Here is a 15,093-nt window from a genome sequence, read left to right on the forward strand (position 1 = left end):
TCTAAAATGTCAATCCATTGGCGGAGCTGTCACTTCTACTCAGCTGATTTCATGTCCAAAAGACGGCCGCACGACGGAAATTAAGACTTTGAACACCGAATGCTAATTGGAGCCAGATGAATGGGACATTCTATTTCGTAAATAGTTGGTAAATTCAATATCCCACCTTCCACAGTGTCAACACTGTGCGAAAATACCGCATTTCACCTCGCCACAGGCAATGCAGTCGCCGATGGCCTTCGCCTAAATACCTAGAGCAGCAGCGTTTGCATAGAGTTCTCTTTCTGTGGCCCCCGTTCCTTGACACCACTTGCAACCTGTCTTCACCCTCCCCCCCCCTAACCTTATCTGCTCCTCCGTAGCACTATCCAGTTCAGCCTGAACCGCTCTAATCTTCCGTTTCTGTTCCGCTATTTTCCAATCCCTTGAACATATTTACCATCGTTTTGTGTGAGAGCAACTCTACGTGAAATAACCACAGAAGTAAATGTGGGTAGTACGACAAACGTATCCGCTAGCACAGGGCGGCAAAACTTGGCACTAATGGCCAATGGTAGCAGACGAACAACACGAGTTCTTTTGCTAACATCATGACATCGCCTTCAACGCATCTCTTGGTCCCGTGTCGGTTGGACCCATGACGGCTGTAAAACCGTGGCCTATGATGGCAAAGTTCGAGTGTGGTGCAAACTTCACGAAGTCATGCACCCAAGCTGTCAACAAGACACTCTGCAAGTTGGTAGTGGCTGCACAATGGTATGGGATGTGTTTACTTTGAATGGGTCCTCTGGATGTTCTGATACTTTGTGACCATTTGCAGCGGTTCATGGACGTGATATTGCCAAACGACAATGGAATTTTTTTGGATGACAGTACGCCAATCCACTGGGTCTCAATTGTTCGTGAGTGTTTTGAAGAACATTCTAGGTAATTCGAGTGAATTCGGATAGCCCGACGTGAATCTTGTCGAACATTTGCAGGACAAAGTCGAGAGGTCAGTTAATGCACAAAATCCTGCAATGGTAGCGCTTTCGCATTAGTGGGCTGTTACAAAGGGAGCATTGCTCAATATTTCTGAGGGGACTTTCAACGACTTTTTGAGTCCATGACATGTCGAAATGCGCCACTATGTCTGGCAATAGGAGGTCCGACACTATGTTAGGAGGTGTCCCATGATGTTGCCTCATCAGTGTAAGCCTGCAGCGTGGGGTGATGAGCATTCGTTGAATCAGAAGTTTATGTAACACTTGAGACACACATGATCACTGATACAGCACAGAAATGCGACTCAGAAAGGACGAATATAAGGCCGCGTCATTTATCGACACCGTCCGTTCACCATCAGCTGGTATCCAGAGTAGTCTTCATGATTATTTTGATCCTGGCGTTTGCAGTGTTCCCCACGTAGATTGCTGCACGTTTGGAGGATGATTCATGTAATGAACACGACGATCTCTGTGTCGACACGCAGGGTTCTGAGTCAAAGAGTTTAGAGTTAAGGAAAGAAAGCTCATGCCTTAATTGCACCCTTCAACCATTTGTGGATCGTTGGGAACCAGGAATTTTATCTTACTGAAAGGAAACCAGTCAAAATATACAAGAATGGTACCGTAATAAAATCGCCTAAGATTTTCGTTCACGTGGTCGAACTGTCTTCCTCGTTCTTCCATCCTTCTCCTCATGCAGAATTGGATGCTCTCATTTATTGCAGGTAATTTGAACACCTATTCACGAATAAGTAAAATATAAATTGTAGTATCCCCGTTGCGAAACAGACTAATAATTTCAAGAGTTGTTATCAAATAACCATCGTTATCACTAGTGCATAGATCTCTGACTACTTCGGAGATCCATTTTCACTTAAATGTAGTTAAAAATGTCTCTAATCGCTATGGGACTTAACATTTGAGGTCATCAGCCCCCTAGACGTAGAACTACTTAAACCTAACTAACCTAAAGACATCACACACGGTCATGCCCGAGGCAGAATTCCAACCTGCGACAGTAGTAGCAGCGCGGTTTCGGACTGAAACTGAAATGTAGTAAAGTTCTCACCCAATTTAATATCTATTTCAAATGGCTGCGACACTGTAGCATATCGGTTGTACTTTATACGATGGGTTAATAAAGTTTCTGAGCGCCTTCGGCTGTAACCCGTTGTTGTTGTTATGGTCTTCAGCCCTGAGACTGGTTTGATGCAGCTCTCCATGCTACTCTATCCTGTTCAAGCTTCTTCATCTCCCAGTATCTACTGCAGCCTACATCCTTCTGAATCTGCTTAGTGTATTCAACTCTTGGCCTCCCTCAACGATTTTTACCCTCCACGCTGCAGTCCAATACTAAATTGGTGATACCTCGATGTCTCAGAACATGTCCTACCAACCGATCCCTTCTTCTAGTCAAGTTGTGCCACTAGCTTCTCTTCTCCCCAATTCTATTCAATACATCCTCATTAGTTATGTGATCTACCCATCTAATCTTCTGCATTCTTCTGTAGCACCACATTTCAAAAAAAATGGTTCAAATGGCTCTGAGCACTATGGGACTTAACATCTATGGTCATCAGTCCCCTAGAACTTAGAACTACTTAAACCTAACTAATCTAAGGACAGCACACAACACCCAGCCATCACGAGGCAGAGAAAATCCCTGACCCCGCCGGGAATCGAACCCGGGAACCCGCGCGTGGGAAGCGAGAACGCTACCGCACGACCACGAGATGCGGGCGCACCACATTTCAAAAGCTTCTATTTTCTTCTTGTCTAAACTATTTATCGTCCACGTTTCACTTCCATACATGGCTACACTCCATACAAATACTTTGAGAAACGACTTCCTGCCACTTAAATCTACACTCGATGTTAACAAATTTTTCTTCTTCAGAAATGCTTTCCCTGCCATTGCCAGTCTACATTTCATATCCTCTCTACTTCGACCATCATCAGTTATTTTGCTCCCCAATTAGCAAAACACCTTTACTACTTTAAGTGTCTCATTTCCTAATCTAATTCCCTCAGCATCTCCCGACTTAACTCGACTACATTCCATTATCCTCATTTAGCTTTTGTGGATGTTCATCTTATACACTCCTTTCAAGACACTGCCCATTCCGTTCTATTGCTCTTCCAAGTCCTTTGCTGTCTCTGGCAGAATTACAATGTCATCGTCGAAGCTCAAGGTTTTTATTTCTTCTCCATGGATTTTAATACCGATTCCGAACTTTTCTTTTGCTTCCCTTATTGCTTGCTCAATATACAGATTGAATAACATTGGGGATAGGCTACAACCCTGTCTCACTCCCTTTCCAACCACTGCTTCCCTTTCATACCAATCTACTCTTATAACAGCCATCTGTTTTCTGTAAAAATTGTAAATAGCCTTTCGCTCTCTGTATTTTACGCCTGCCACCTTCAGAATTTGAAAGAGAGTATTCCAACCAACACTGTCAAATGCTTTCTCTAAGTCTACAAATGCTAGAAACGTAGGTTTGCCTTTCCTTAATCTTTCTTATAAGATAAGTCGTAGGGTCAGTATTGCTTCACTTGTTGCAACATTTCTACGGAATCCAAACTCACCTCCCCCGAGGTCGGCTTCTATCAGTTTTTCCATTCGTCTGTAAAGAATTCGCGTTAGTTAAACTGGTAGTTCGGTAATTTTCACATTTGTCAACACGTGCTTTCTTTTGGATTGGAATTATTATATTCTTCTTGAAGTCTGAGGGTATTTCGCCTGTCTCATACATCTTGCTCACCAGATGGTAAGGTTTTGTCAGGACTGGCTCTCGCAAGGCTGTCAGTAGTTCTAAGGGAAAGTTGTCTACTCCAGGGGCCTTGTTTCGACTCGGGTCTTTCAGCGCCCTGTCAAACTCTTCACGCAGTATCATATCTCTCATTTCATCTTCATCTACTTCCTCCTCCATTTCCATAATACTGTCCTTAAGTACATCGCCCTTGTATAGGCCCTCTATATACTCCTTCCACCTATCTGCTTTCCCTTCTTTGCTTAGAACTGGGTTTCCATCAAAGCTCTTGATATTCATACAAGTGGTTCTCCTTTCTCCAAAGGTCTCGTTAATTTTGCTGTAGGCAGTGTCTATCTTACCCATAGTGAGATTAGCCTCTACATCCTTACATTTGTCCTCTAGCCATCCCTGCTTAGCCATTTTGCACCTCCTGTCGATATCATTCTTGAGACGTTTGTATTCCTTTTTGCCTGCTTCATTTACTGCGTTTTTTATTTTCTCCTTTGATCAATTAAATTCGATATTTCTTCTGTTACCCAAGGGCTTCTACTAGCCCTCGTCTGTTTACCTACTTGATCCTCTGCTCCCTTCACTGTTTCATCCCTCAAAGATACCCATTCTTCTTCTACCGTATTCCTTTCCCCCATTCCTGTGAAATTATTCCCTTATGCTCTCGCTGAAACCCTGTACAACCTCTGGTTCTTTCAGTTTATCCAGGTCCCATCTCCTTAAATTGCCACCTTTTTGCAGTTTCTTCAGTTTTAATCTAAAGTTCATAACCAATAGATTGTGGTCAGAGTCCACATCTGCCCCTGGATATGTCTTACAATTTAAAACTTCGTTCCTAAATCTTTGTCTTACCATTATATAATCTATCTGATATCTTCTAGTATCTCCAGGGTTCTACCATGTATACAACATTCTTTCATGATTCTTAAACCAAGTGTTAGCTATGATTAAGTTATGCTCTGCGCAAAATTCTACCAGGCGGCTTCCTCTTTCATTTCTTAGCCCCAATCCATATTCACCTACTGTGTTTCCTTCTCTCCCTTCCCCTACTCTCGAATTCCAGTCACCCATGACTATTAAATTTTCGTCTACCTTCACTACCTGAATAATTTCTTTTATCTCATCATACATTTCATCAATTTCTTCGTCATCTGCAGAGCTAGTTGGCATACAAACTTGTACTATTGTAGTAAACGTGGGCTTCGTGTCTATCTTGGCCAGAATAATGCGTTCACTATGCTGTTTGTAGTAGCTTACCCGTACTCCTATTTTTTTATTCATTATTAAACCTACTCCTGCATTAACCCTATTTGATTTTGTATTTATAACCCTGTATTCACCTGACCAAAAGTCTTTTTCTTCCTTCCACCGAACTTCACTAATTCCCACTATATCTAGCTTTAACCTATCCATTCCCATTTTTAAATTTTCTAACCTACCTGTCCGATTAAGGGATCTGACATTCCACGCTCCGATCCGTAGAACGCCAGTTTTCTTTCTCCTGATAACAACGTCCTCTTGAGTAGTCCCTGCCCGGAGATCCGAATGGGGGACTATTTTACCTGCAGAATATTTTACCCAAGAGGACGCCATCATCATTTAATCATGCAGTAAAGCTGCATGCCCTCGCGATAAATTACAGCTGTAGTTTTCCCTTGCTTTCAGCCGTTCGCAGTACCAGAACAGCAAGGCCATTTTGGTTTGTGTTACAAGGCCAGATCAGTCAATAATCCAGACTGTTGCCCCTGGAACTACTGAAAAGTCTGCTGCCCCTCTTCAGGAGCCAGACGTTTGTCTGGCCTCTTAACAGATACCGCTCCGTTGTGGTTGCACCTATGGTACGGCTATCTGTATCGTTGAGGCACGCAAGCCTCCCCACCAACGGCAAGGTACATGGTTGTGTAACCCATAGAATGCCAAATTTGCTTTTATACCTTTAGTAACATCTTGTCGAATAGTACCAGCCCAGAGATTTGAATGGAGACAATTTCATCCACGGACATTTCACCCAAGAAAAAGTCATAATGATTATGAATGGGAAATGAAATGGGTGCCCTTGGATTAGACAACGAATGTAGTGTCTTCTTGGTTTTAGTTGTCTACGGTAGGGATAAATCAAGTCCATATTTTCAATGTCACATCAGCTAACCATGATGGCTGTTGCCCATACACCTACTAAAACGGCTACTGCAACTTTTCAGCGTTCTCAACAGGTACTGCTACGGTGCGGTGCACCTGAGTTAAGGCTTTCTGTATCGTTGAAGGATGCAATAGATGCCGCCACTTCCAAGCCTTCGGTTTTTATGGACGTGTATCAATGCACAATTCATATGATGCACACGAAAGTGTCACAAAAAGGACGTATGTACTTATGTTTCTCCTTAGTCCCAAATGGTTATTAACTACACTGAACCGCCAAAGAATCCGGTACAGTCGTGCATATTCAAATGCAGAGATATGTAAACAGGCAGAATACGGCGCTGCGGTCGGCAACCCCTATATAAGAAAAGAAGTGTCTGGCGCAGTTCTTAGACCGGTTACTGCTGCTGCAACGGCATGTTATCGAGACTTGACTGAGTTTCACGTGGTGTTATAATCGGCGCACGAGCAATAGTTCACAGTATCTCCGAGGTAACGATGGAGTGAGAATTTTCCCTTACGACCATTTTACGAGTGTACTGTGAATATCAGGAATCCGGGAAAACATCAGATCTCCGACATCGCTGCCGCTGGAAACAGATTCTGCAAGAACTGTACCAACGACGACTGAAGACAGTTGTTTAGTGTGACTGAAGAGCAACCCTTACGGAAATTGCTGCAGATTTCAATGCTTGGCCATCAACAAGTGTCAGCGTGCGAACCATTCAACGAAACATCGTCTATATGGGCTTTCGGAGGTCAACTCGAGTACCCTTGATGACTGCACGACATCAAACCTTATGCCTCACCTGGGCCCGTCAACATCGACGTTGGATTGTTGATGACTGGTGGGATGAGTCTCGCTTCGGATTGTATAGAGCGGATGGACGTGTATGGGTACGGAGAAAACTTCATGAATCCATGGACCCTACATGTCAGTGGAGGACTGTTCAAGTTGGTGGAGGATCTGTAATGGTGTGGGGTGTGTGGAGTTGGACTGACAAGAGACCCCCGATATGTCTAGATATGACTCTGACAGGTGATACGTACTTAAGCATCCTGTCTGTGTTTTAGAAAGCACATAGACTTTAGGCTACTGGCCTATATTTTGTTGCTATTCTTTTGATATATGATTATTTAATTTGTTTATGTATTTAATAATGTGTATTAAAGCGTGATTATGGGCCAGCCGTCGAAATATTTACATAATTTCAAGTTATTTAAATGTAAATTCCTGTACTTCGAATGTGTTTTATTAAGTTTGTGTGGGTGCGTTGGCATGAAGACATGGAGCGAGCGCTCTAGCCAATCACAGCGCTCGTGAATGGGGAGACTCGACGGAAGCGAGTTCGGGTGAAGAGTTCTGGACAGGACGGGACAGGACACTGGAAGCGCTGGATGCGACGGCTCGACGGACGCAGATTCGACGGAAGGACTTGGAGAGTAGAGCACGTGGTCGCGAGAGGTAGAAGTACTTCGGAGTGCCCACTTGTGCACTTGTGAAATTTCCGTGGCTTCTACAGTGAAGACGTAGTGTGCGTTTAGAAGTGAATATCTCGCGAGCTATGTTGTTGTTCATTACTAATTACGTGCAGTAGGAATCTATTGTTTCCCTATTATTCAACTTATATCTTATTTAATTCCTGGACCAGCGACAGCAATAAGTGTTTTGCAGAAATATACCGCATTCTCAAAAGTACTTCCACTATCTTACTCATCATTTAAAGTCGTTAGGATAGTACCTGGCCGGCCGAAGTGGCCGTGCGGTTAAAGGCGCTGCCGTCTGGAACCGCAAGACCGCTACGGTCGCAGGTTCGAATCCTGCCTCGGGCATGGATGTTTGTGTTGTCCTTAGGTTAGTTAGGTTTAACTAGTTCTAAGTTCTAGGGGACTAATGACCACGGCAGTTGAGTCCCATAGTGCTCAGAGCCATTTGAACCATTTTTTTTTTATAGTACCTGTTGATTTTATGTAATTGCTGTCCTTCATTGGCTAATTTATGTGTTAGTTTCATCATTCGCAATTGCCTAGTGATAGAAACCTTTGACCTTTCGATTGATGTGTGTATTCTTATTGTATACTGTAAACTCAGCAGTATTTGGCCTGTAATGCGGCAACTACGTTTCCCAGCCCCTAGACCACGAAACCAGCCAAAACTTTTAATATTTCAACTCTGAGTCGGCGGGTGTGTAGTTGGAGGAGAAGAGAGGATATAAAATGTAGACTGGCAATGGCAAGGAAAGCATTTCTGAAGAAGAAAAATTTGTTAACATTGAGTGTAGATTTAAGTGTCAGGAAGTCGTTTCTCAAAGTATTTGTGTGGAGTGTAGCCACGTATGGAAGTGAAACGTGACGATAAATGGTTTAGACTAGAAGAGAATAGAAGCTTTCGAAATGTGGTGCTACAGAAGAATGCTGAAGATTAGATGGGTAGATCACATAACTAATGAGGAGGTATTGAATAGAATTGGGGAGAAGAGAAGCTTGTGGCACAACTTGACTAGAAGAAGGGATCGGTTGGTAGGACATGTTCTGAGACATCGAGGGATCACCAATTTAGTATTGGACTGCAGCGTGGAGGGTAAAAATCGTAGAGGGAGACCAAGAGATGAATACACTAAGCAGATTCAGAAGGATGTAGGCTGCAGTAGGTACTGGGAGATGAAGAAGCTTGCACAGGATAGAGTAGCATGGAGAGATGCATCAAACCAGTCTGAGGACTGAAGACCACAAGAACAACAATGCATGTTTTCTTTCTCTGTCAGTTCAGATGCCACTGACAGTGTTGTACCAAGAGAGCCGTGTAGCAATTAAATATTTTACTTGCAGCTTTTCGTGTACTACCATATGTCTCTTAGAAAACAGCATACTTACAAGCTCTGCAGCACGCAACATACAAGATTTTCATACAAGAGAGATATTTTCGTCAGAAAAACGGGAAACTCTAGGAAGCCTTATTATGGAAAAAATGGGTTGTTCATAGTATGGATCTAAATGAACTGTAAAAATGAAGAAAACGTTTTTGTGCAGAAAATAATTTACTGCTCTTCACATTTTTGTACAAGAAGTGACAGGATGTGAGGTATGAAAATAGTGGGATAAGGTGGACCATGTCTCACTGCTCCGCCTTGTTAGCCGTGGTAGGCGGCCTTGAGAGCAGCGAGAGCCCCAGGACCGGCCAGCAGGCCCGGGGCGGCGACAGCCGCGGGGGCAGCGTAGGCAGGGGCGACGGCAGCCACAGCGGGGGCGGCGACGAGAGCGGGGGCGGTGTAGGCGCCGTAGGCTACGGCGGAGGCGGCGGCGAGGGCGGCGCCGTTGATGGCGGCGTCTCTGACCCTCGTCTGGGCGACGGCCGTCAGGTGGGCGGCCCTGGCGGCGGCCACGTCAGGGGTGTCCAGGTTGTAGCCGCCAGGCCCGACGACGGTGTTGGCCGGGCCGTAGGCGGCGAGGCCGGGGTGGATGCCGCCCACCAGGACAGGGGCGGGCTGCACGGCGGCAGCGAGGCCCGCGGCGTAGGCGGGGGCGGCGACGCCCGCCCCCAGGAAGCCGGGCTTGGCCAGGGCCACAGCCACGACAGCACTCAGGACGATCTGAAAGAGAAAGATTATTGCTGCGAGTTATTGTCGTTCTTCATGACATTTAAATCAACAGTTAATCCCTACTCGCAAATAAAACTTATGCATTCCCTAATAGTCTAAGACCCGAAGGTTTGTGTGCGTATGCTGTCTTGCTTTTACAGAGGGATAAAATTATTCCCACCGCGCGGGATTAGCCGAGCGGTCTCAGGCGCTGCAGTCATGGACTGTGCGGCTCGTCCTGGCGGTGGTTAGAGTCCTCCCTCAGGCATGGGTGTGTGTGTTTGTCCCTAGGATAATTTAGCTTAAGTAGTGCGTAAACTTAGGGACTGATGACCTTAGCAGTTAAGTACCATAGCATTTCACACAGACCTCAACATTTGGAAATTATTCTCAGGAACTGATGACAATTTTTTGTCCCAACTTATTAATGTGGGGAGAGAGCTTTTATGTGGCATGCCGGTTTTCTTATTTTGAGATGATTAACATTCTGTTAAGTAGTGAGAAAAGGGCCGTAACTGTAGTGATCGGTGACTAATGTTGTAACTTGTGTAATACTGATGCTTTGTGCGTGAGAAAATTGCTGTAACTAGACCGAATGAGTGATGTCCCTCATGCTTTGTGTATTCGTAAATTATCTGCAAACAAGACACTGCTTTTAAGTGTTATTTGCAGATTTTGTATCACAGGTATGGCTCATAACTAAAGAAGACTAAGCATCACAAATCTGATAAAACTGCTGTGACTATTTGTTGCTAAGTACATGATGGATCCCTTTATCACCTTTACTCACAACCTTTGTGAAAAATGTACCAATTGACCACAAGCAGCCTAGAAACATGATATGCTGAATTAATACGTCATAGATATGAGCTGTTTCTTTCATGAAGTTTTGTACTCAACTCCTTTACCTCACTAACTTGTCATACGTTCCACCTCCTTATTCTTCACCCTCCTCTTCCTGATAAATGCGTGGTACTGCACATCTATAAGTTCCATATTGTCTTTTAGTTAGCCTCTGATGCTATCCTAAAGGATCATTTTACAGTTTTCGCATGTACAGCAACTGCTCTACAACACATAACTTTTAAATCGTCTTTTCTGTGATGGTGTCCGTCAAATTAGTTACGCAGTTTCACGAGAAACATAACAAACCTCATAAATTACAGCAACGGTGCATTTCTTTCTGTTTCCGTTTGGGTAACCTTATTTTTGTTGTTCTGGATTTTCAGAGATAAAAAATAAGTAGACTGTCGTTCAAGGATTCTGTGATTTGAAACTAGACGGATGTAAATCACATAGAGCTCCATATTACGACGCAGTAACGATTCCATTCCTTTGTTACTGTCTCCTCTCTTTGTCACCTCCAATAACCAGTGCAAGCTGTACAAGTCATAACAGTACAAGACCACCTCTTCCATTCAATCCGTGAATGTTTCGAAAATACAGACTTTTATTGTGGAAATCATTCAGGTCTCCAGCCTATTCCTAGACGCTGCCCAAGAAAAACCACCTTTGTACTACCCTATGGTGAGTCGCACTCACCAGGCACTTCATGTTGGTGGTAGAGGTTTCTGGATAGCGTCTGCTGCTGTCGCTGCTGCTGCTGCTCCTGCTGGACTGTGCCGACGTCTGCAGATGACCCGTATATACTGTATACCCAGGAGGTCGGCGGCAGAGGTTCGTGAAAGTAGTGCAGCCCGACCTTCCGCTGGTCGGCCTGGACCACTGAATGACACCCAGCAGGTAATTGCGCTAGCGCAATCCTGGTGTGCAAGGCAGCTTCCTATACCGTACGTTGTCTCTAAAACCCGTATTCAGCACGTAAGGAATGCTTAAGAATATCTTATGAAACCCCAAGCATCTGAGTTGGGCTTGACTCCAGTGTCTGCTAGGGATTAAAGTACGTTATGCTGCACATTCGGCTAGTATTCATCTGTCAATTATTGTACAGGACGAGGTACGTTGCTGTTCGATCGTGTGGTTCTGTTTCAAGCTCTCTGGTGCTAACAGCCCCGGATGTCTGAGCTAGGCTTCTTCGCTAGACTCTAAGGAGAAATGTATAATTGTGCGACATACCGAATGATAGAATATAAAATACACTGGAGAGGAAGGAAATGTATCAAAGACCTTTACCAGACAATAGGTGTAAGGTGTCAGGCAAATCCAACACCATCCATGAAAACCATGACATGATAAGCAAATCCAGTAGTATGTCACATAGCTCCGAATAAATCTTGACATTAAATTAGCCAAAGAAATACGAGTAACGAGTGAGCAAATGGAATACCGCAGACTAACACAAGAATGCCTAAATGCATGTCATACCTTCCCACCGTGAGACAGACGCAGTTTCGAGGGGAGAAACGAGATCAGAAGCCGAGAGCAAAACCGTGTTAAGTTAGAAGGCCCTACGATAAGGGACGGACACCCACGTCGCCAGCTAACCGTTAGGACCACCACCCAGCCTATGTTAAAAGATAAAACCCTCCAGAAGAACAGTATAGATCTTACGATAACGCTAAAAGACCACACCAGCTGCAAGTTTTAGCGTGAGACTTTTTCGCGTCTCTGTTAAGTTGCAATCTTTATAAATATTGCCCCACCACGAAAAGTATAACGTTTCTCATTGGATAGACAGAATTTTTGTAGGCGGAGCTTAAGGTTAACATTGAGACCCTGATTGGTCAGATGAAAACACAGCCAGAAAGTTTTTTTTAAACCAACTATGGTAAATTGTAGTAAGGAGAAGTTAGGAAAGAGTTGCTTCGGAGACGGCGAGGTGAGCGGAGCTGTGCTGCCCGCAGCCCCCTGGCGAACACTGACAAGGTAATGAACGCACGCGATGCCGCATTTTTGAGCGCGTAAAGCTTCACTCAGAACTGCAGAAGCCTCATCTGTTACACCCCCTTTTTGCGTAATACTTGTGTCGATCGTCAATTAAAACCCATGGTGTTCACATTTTCCACTTGAAGTAAAAATCTGAAACGCGATGATTTTTCTGTTATATAGTTATTGAGAAGCCACATGAGCCACTGTAATTTACGATAAGTTAGATAAGTAATTAAAGATAATTGAGGGTCACTGTAGACCATTTTGATAGTTTTCTCTTTTGTGAAACTTAATTTAAACCTAGATTATAGATGTGATATCGCATAGGTCATCCTTCGATGCATTGTAGAATTTGGAAACCCATTCAGGGAATATTCGTTCACATTTTTGTTGAACGCAGTTGGTTGTTACCATCCTGTATTAAACCATTTCCTTTTATCAATAGTGCGATTTATAAACAATGTTTTGTGAGTAGAATAAAATGTCCAATGGTAAACTTAACTGCTTTTTCGACGTTATTTTACCAGCTAACTAAAAATAGGAAAGCCTTGAACCCGTTCCACTAAATTTAGTTAGTATTAAGATTCTTTTACAGGGAGTGCAGTGGAGCTGACGCTGAAATCATTAAGTATTTGGTTATATCATCGCTAGTCTCACTGAACTCTCCTAATTCTACATGTCATGTGTGGTCTGGCGTCTCCTTACCAGCAACAGGTCCCAGGTTCAAACTAGTCAATTCCCTAACAAACACGCTCAGAGCGTCGTTGCGCGAAAGTGGTAGGGAGACACGATATAGAACAAACAGACACCACGCAGAATGTTAGAAAGTGAAACGTCCCCTTTTAACAATTTTTTACATACGACTGTGCTTAACCTGACACACAATATTTTTTTTTTTAGCGCAACGCAATCTGACTTTCAAAATCTCTAGAAGAGAATGGCCCTGACTAACATTAAACTATCTCTTTCACAAATCACTTACCTCACAAAAATCTTCGCTGCTCAAGCTACTGCAATACAGCGTGCGCCACTACTGCCAGCTAAATAAAAGATTCAAACTATGGAAGGCACTAACTACTGATAGGGATAGTTAGCAAATGAAAGATATTAATAGAGAACAAACAATGTATTTACCTTGATATCATGACAAATTACAAAACTGCGCCATCTCTCTCCCCACATCCACCACTGCTGGCGGCTCACCTCCAACTGCCCAGCGCTACGCGCTGTTCACAGCCAGCTGCCTAACACTACAATGGTTGAGTATTACAACAATGCAAAGCAGCCACAGACTGCACACGGCACAGCCGGTGATTTTAATACTGAGGTGGCGTTACCAATAAAAAAACCTAAACAGCCTACTTACATAGCCTCCATGCTCCCCACAAAAAATTTTACAAATTGTGTTGGGCAGTGGGCAATACATATTTGTTAAAATTTTTCATAATCGTAATTACAATAACAAATAAATCAAATGCACACACTTATTGATACAATGTTGGTCAAAAGCTAAAATTTTCTCACAGTCCATAAAGACAGTCCTGATCATTCATCACATTGCAGTGTTTTTCTCAAAGTCTGAGCAGTAAAAGAAAATGCACACGGAAGTAGTGGATTTCCATGCAGTCTTGAAGAAGTATCGTTGTCCTTCCAACGGAAAGACAGTGCTGACTCTCGACATGCTGACAGGTAATGGGCCACAAGAGAGCAAACCCACAGCGGAGTCAGTCGAAGTTTTGAAGAGTATTGGTGGGTAGGTCATCACAGAGCAGACCCACTGTAGTCCTGGTAGAGATTACGGTATTGGTGGGCCACCAGAGGTGCAGACCCACTGCAGTCCTTGTAGAAATAATGGTATTGGTGAGTCATCAAAGGTGCAGACCCACTGCAGTCCTTGTAGAAATAATGGTACTGGTGAGTCAGCAAAGACGCAGACCCACTGTAGTCCTTGTAGAGACGGCCAGCAGCCATCTGTTGCGACTGTGCAGGTGCACAATCATCATCGAAGAGTCTTGCGGATAATGTAGCAAGTCCATAACCACCACTTGTGCACTCACAAAGTTTTTGGAATTGTCCTCAGAACCAGCAATGCTGTTATCCAGTCCCTTGCTGAATTATTAACACACGTGCAAACACTAACAGTCCCTACTTCTCACATATTGTCCATATACTATGACCAATAGAAACGTGTGCAGTGAAATGTAACTTACAAGTTACTTAATTTGATGACCTGGTGTCAATTACAATTTTATAACATAAGAACACAATAACAAAGGTACAAAACACATCATTCAAGAACATAACAATACAAATAACAGTTGCGGTAATAGGAGCTTTACAAAAGAATAGAAATAAACATATACATCAGTGTTACAGGAATTATGACATAATTTCATACATAAAAGATCAGAATAACTTTTGAAACATCAACTTCACACCTAAGCATTAACACAGAACAGATAAATGTCTAATCATCTTTACAAAGTAAATAACATATTATCAATGCAAATTATATTTGAGGATCACAGTATTCCTCATCATAGTGAATGTAGCTTAGTATTAGAAGAAGAAAAAAATTCTATGAAACTACACAAAGACAGGAAGAAAACAAATACACAAGGGTACACAAACACATAGTGGGATAACACAATGGAAAGGACAGGGTTCGTTTTCAGTGTAACTTTTGGTACTGCAGTCCAACCCAAAACTTCATTCCATAGATCTTTCGTCTTATTTCCACATTTGTTTCCACCAAAAAAATCCTATTCAAGCATGCTTTCTGTATATATATATGTT

The 15,093-nt window shown here is 43.3% G+C and overlaps 1 protein-coding gene across 9 annotated transcripts in view; it reads right to left on the bottom strand.

Annotated features, from left to right (window-relative positions):
• Positions 1–15,093, bottom strand: part of LOC126253610 (cuticle protein 21.3-like) — a 112,473-nt gene that overhangs the window by 51,589 nt on the left and 45,791 nt on the right. The window contains exon 1 of one of the 9 annotated variants that reach the window (XM_049955067.1): positions 11,011–11,073. The exons of the other annotated variants lie outside the window; for them this stretch is intronic. Within the exon in view, the coding sequence (XP_049811024.1) occupies positions 11,011–11,022 (12 nt within the window). The 5' untranslated portion in view covers positions 11,023–11,073. Of the gene's footprint in view, positions 1–11,010; positions 11,074–15,093 lie in introns of those variants that run through there. 9 annotated transcript variants of the gene reach the window in all.

Source organism: Schistocerca nitens, chromosome 4 (genome assembly GCF_023898315.1).
Source record: "Schistocerca nitens isolate TAMUIC-IGC-003100 chromosome 4, iqSchNite1.1, whole genome shotgun sequence".
NCBI classification, from domain to species: domain Eukaryota; kingdom Metazoa; phylum Arthropoda; class Insecta; order Orthoptera; family Acrididae; genus Schistocerca; species Schistocerca nitens.